General features: G+C 38.4%; 1 protein-coding gene across 1 annotated transcript in view; it reads right to left on the reverse strand.

Annotated features, from left to right (window-relative positions):
• MTPAP (mitochondrial poly(A) polymerase) overlaps positions 1-4302 on the reverse strand; it is a 35542-nt gene that overhangs the window by 23310 nt on the left and 7930 nt on the right. Inside the window, exons 2-3 of the mRNA XM_008073832.1 lie at positions 3284-3456; positions 2342-2575 (exon numbers count right to left, since the gene is read on the reverse strand). Coding sequence (XP_008072023.1) covers positions 2342-2575; positions 3284-3456 — 407 coding nt within the window. The remainder of the gene's footprint in view (positions 1-2341; positions 2576-3283; positions 3457-4302) is intronic.

Genomic DNA, 4302 nt, shown 5'->3' on the forward strand with positions numbered 1-4302 from the left:
CCAGGCGGGTCTCGAACCCGTAGGCTCAGGCAATCCACTCACCTCGGCCTCCCAAAGTGCTGGGATTACAGGATGAGCCACGAAGCCCGGCCGATTTTTTTGAAGTAAATATTTTCTATGTTTATTTTATTTTATTTTTTTGAGTTGGAGTCTTACTACATCACCCAGGCTGGAGTGCAGTGGCATGTTCACAGTCACCCCAGCATCAACCTGCTGAGCTCCAGCGATCCTTCCATCTCAGTCTTCCAAGTAGCCGGAACTATAGGCGCGTGCTACCACGCCTGGCTAATTTTTCTTTATTTATTTTACAAAGTCTCATCAAGTTGCCTGGGCTGGTCTCGAACGTGCGAGCTCAGGTAATCAATCCACTTGCCTCAGTCTCCCAAAGTGCTGGGATTACAAGCTGAGCCACCGAGCACAGCTAAAAGTAGATTTTTAAAATTATAATTTTAAAAAGCACTGAAGAAGGCTGGGCATGGTGGCTCATGCTTGTAATCCCAGCACTTTGGGAGAAATAGGTGAGAGGACTGCCTGAGCCCAGGGGTTCAAAACCAGCCTGGACAACATGGCAAGACCTTATCTATACAATAAATAAAAAAATTAGCTGGGCTAGTGATGCATGCCTGTAGTTCCACCTACTTGAAAGGTTGAGGTGGAAGGACTGCCTGAGCCCAGGAGGCTGAGGCTGAGGTGGCTATGAGTGTGCCACTGCACTCCAGTGTAAGCAAGAGAGTGAGACTCTGACAAAAAAAAAAAAAAAAGCACTGAGGAAGAACACAATAAAAACTGGCTAAAATTAAAGCTTCTTTACATAAACAATGAGTATAAAGAACTGTTTTTAGAAAATCAAAGTAGCATGCCTGTAATCCCAGTACTTTGGGAGGCAGAGGTGAGAGGATTGCCTGAGCTCAGGGCATCGAGACCAGCCTGGGGAACTTGGCGAGACCTCATCGCTACAATAAATCAAAAAATTAGCTGGGCATAGTGGCGCACACCTGTGGTTCCAGCTACTTGAAAGGCTGAGGCAGAAGGATCGCCAGAACCCAGCAGGTTGAGGCTGTGGTGGCTGTGAACATGCCACTGTACTCCAGACTGGATGACAGTGAGACACCAACTCAAAAAAAAAAAAAAAAAAAGAAAAGAAAATCAAAATGGCACAGTGCTCCAGGAGTGGCCAAAACAACTACAAACTGGACATGTTAAACTCGGGGGGAGAAGACCAATGCTAAAGGGCAAGAAAAGCTAGAAATAAGCAACGATTCGCGCAATGAAGGCCTAAGACCTCTCAGTGATCTTCCACCTTAGCCTCTCAAGTAGCTGGAATATTCATAGAAAACTGGGGTTAGATGATCATTTTGAAACTGTACCAAAGTAAAAAAAAAAAAAAAAGAATAAATAAAGTTTTAAATGCTCATATTTGAAACAATATTAAAAATAACTGAATTAATCATTCAAACTAAAAAATAAATAATGTAAAGGAGATGTGCAAAGTTAGCAGCAACGTTTTTTAAATTAGAAAATTAAACCTAAAAAACAGTATTTTGATAAATAACACCATAAGTGATTCTTTGAAAGAACTGGCTAAACACTTGACAATCTGAATAAAAAACACCAAAGCAAATACAAACAATATTAGGACAGATAAAGAGATAAAACTAGAAATAAGATATAGAATATCATGTATAATTTTATGTCATTATGCTGAAAAGATTTTTTAAAAACCCTGATTTGTCCAAAAAAGCCAAAAACTTTGGAAGAATGTGGTTTCCTTTGAGAAGTACACAGGGGGCATGTGGGTGGGGGAAGTGGAGAAGAATCACTTTCACTTTTCACTGGACAGATTCATTTTTTAAAGCAACCCCATTTATTAAGATGTTAAAACCAAAGCAAAACAATGCAGTACTATATTTTTTTAATATTGGCAAAACAAATGCAGTACTATATATTTTTTAATACACCTTGTATATTGAGTGAATCTAAGAATGGCTTGACATGAGGAAATCTATGCCTGTAATTCACTACATTAAAAGTCATCAGGAGAAAAATCATATAATTTCAAAATCGTGACAGTTTTCAAGATAATCTCAAATGCCAAAACTCAATATCTACTCAATGTGTTGAGCCTGATGAAATTCTCAGAAAGCTAGAAATAGAAAACTTTCCTTCATAATATTATGCATCCATCACCACCACCCACCTCCATAATGCTTTCACCTTGTAAAACTGAAGATCAATACCCATTAAATAATAATACAGCAAGACTATTTTATAAGAACCTTTAAAACATATAAAAATAACATCATATATATTTTTAAAAATTGAAGTACACCTAAAGACTTACACTTTCTGCATAACAAAGTAATTCAAAAAGCTTCTTGCTTGAAGGAGGCAACTGGTTACTAGACCGTACACACGGCTGCTCAGAAGTCTGGTGTGACGGACTCTTCAACTTCAAATTGAAGAAACGGGATCTGAATGGAATTGCAGCCTCCATACCCATGCTTGGAGTATGAGTCCCATTCTGCAGTGAGTCTATACTCTCCTTTTGGCCAAATTCTACAACAGCATAGAGCCCCTATACCAAAACATGAAAACCACACACGTTTCATAATATATTTAACATGCTGTTTTAGTTTATCTTTTAAAACAATTATCATAATGCTACAAAATATCAACTTTTTAAAATTTACAAAAGATGTGATCCTAATACCAGCAATGGTTTTACTCTAAGTAGATTAAGAAAAGACTATAAAGTGTATTAGTCAAGAGAAGCTGAAAAGAATGATGACATAAAAAATTAAAAGGAAAAACAGAAATCCCTTCCCCAAGATATTGGGACTATCTAAAGTATTCAATTTGGTGAGGTGGCACACACTTGTAGTCCCAGATACTCAGGAGGCTGAGGAAGGAGGATCACTGGAACCTAGGAGTTAGAGAATCTAGTGTACTGGGCTATGATGGCACTTATGAAAAGCCACTGCACTCCAGCCTGGGCAACATATCAAGACCCCTATCTTTTAAAAATTGGAGTATTCAAATAGCGCCATCATTTAGTCATACATTACTTATAATTCCAAAATATTGCTATAAGGATTTCTATTCTCATATGCAAAAAAAAAAAAAAAAAGACTCATTAAAGAAACTTAGATAAAGAAAGATGTAGGATATGAAACGAGATTCTAACTTTACCATATTGCAAAATGCAACAACAACAAAAAACCTAACAGAGACCTCTATCCTTCAAACATATAACATTAAGTTAGACTGGTTTTCAAATACTTACAAAGCTGTCATAGAAGAAATGATTATTAATAGGTCCATGTTGGGATAAATATTTAAGAAACTTTTTTTCATTGATTTTATTTGGGCAATGTATTAAAACAGTCCGCTGTGCCTGTTCTCGTCTTTCTTTTTGTACCTCAGAGAACGTCTTTTTGGGAGTCTTATCCTCAGAGCCTATGAATGAGACAAAAGCATTTTCACCACTAAAAAGAAGACGTATGAGCAGCCAACAGATACATGAAAAAACGCTGTCTTACTAATCATCAAAGAAATGCAAATCAAAACCACACTGAGATACCACCTAACTCCAGTCAGGATGGCCATCATCGATAACTCAAAAAACAACACATGCTGGTGAGGACGTGGAGAAAAGCGAATGCCTCTACACTGTTGGTGGGAGTATAAAACTTGTATAACCTCTGTGGAAAACAGTGTGGTGATTCCTAAAAGATGCAAAAATTGACTTTCCACACAACCCAGCAATCCCCCTTCTGGGAATATACCTGGTAGAACACAAATCATTCTACAAAAAAGATAACCTACACATGCATTGTTCACAATAGCGAAAACATACCAACTGTGCTGCCCATCGAAAGTAAACTGGATTAAAAAAAACATGTAGTACATATACATGATGGAGTATTATGCAGTCATAAAGAAGGACAAAAGTATGGATTTCGCAGCAACTTGGATGGATGTAGAATCTATAATATTCAGAGATCACAGAAACAAAAAACCAAGTACCACATGTTCTCACTCCTAAGCGGATCCTGAACATTAATCATAATACTATTAGAAAGGGAAGCCAGGCTCGGTGGCTCAGCCTGTAATCCCACGCCTTGGGAGGCTGAGGTGAGTGGATTGACTGAGCCCATGGGTTCGAGACCCGCCTGGGCAACTTGGCAAGACCTCATCTCTACGATTAAAAAAAAAAAAAATTAGCCGGGTGTGGTAGCGCACGCCTGTAGTTCCAGCTACTTGGAAGGCTAAGGCGGAAGGATCGCCGGAGCCCAGCAGGTC

Source organism: Carlito syrichta, unplaced genomic scaffold (genome assembly GCF_000164805.1).
Source record: "Carlito syrichta isolate Samal-C Ts95f unplaced genomic scaffold, Tarsius_syrichta-2.0.1 Scaffold316192, whole genome shotgun sequence".
In the NCBI taxonomy this organism is placed as follows: domain Eukaryota; kingdom Metazoa; phylum Chordata; class Mammalia; order Primates; family Tarsiidae; genus Carlito; species Carlito syrichta.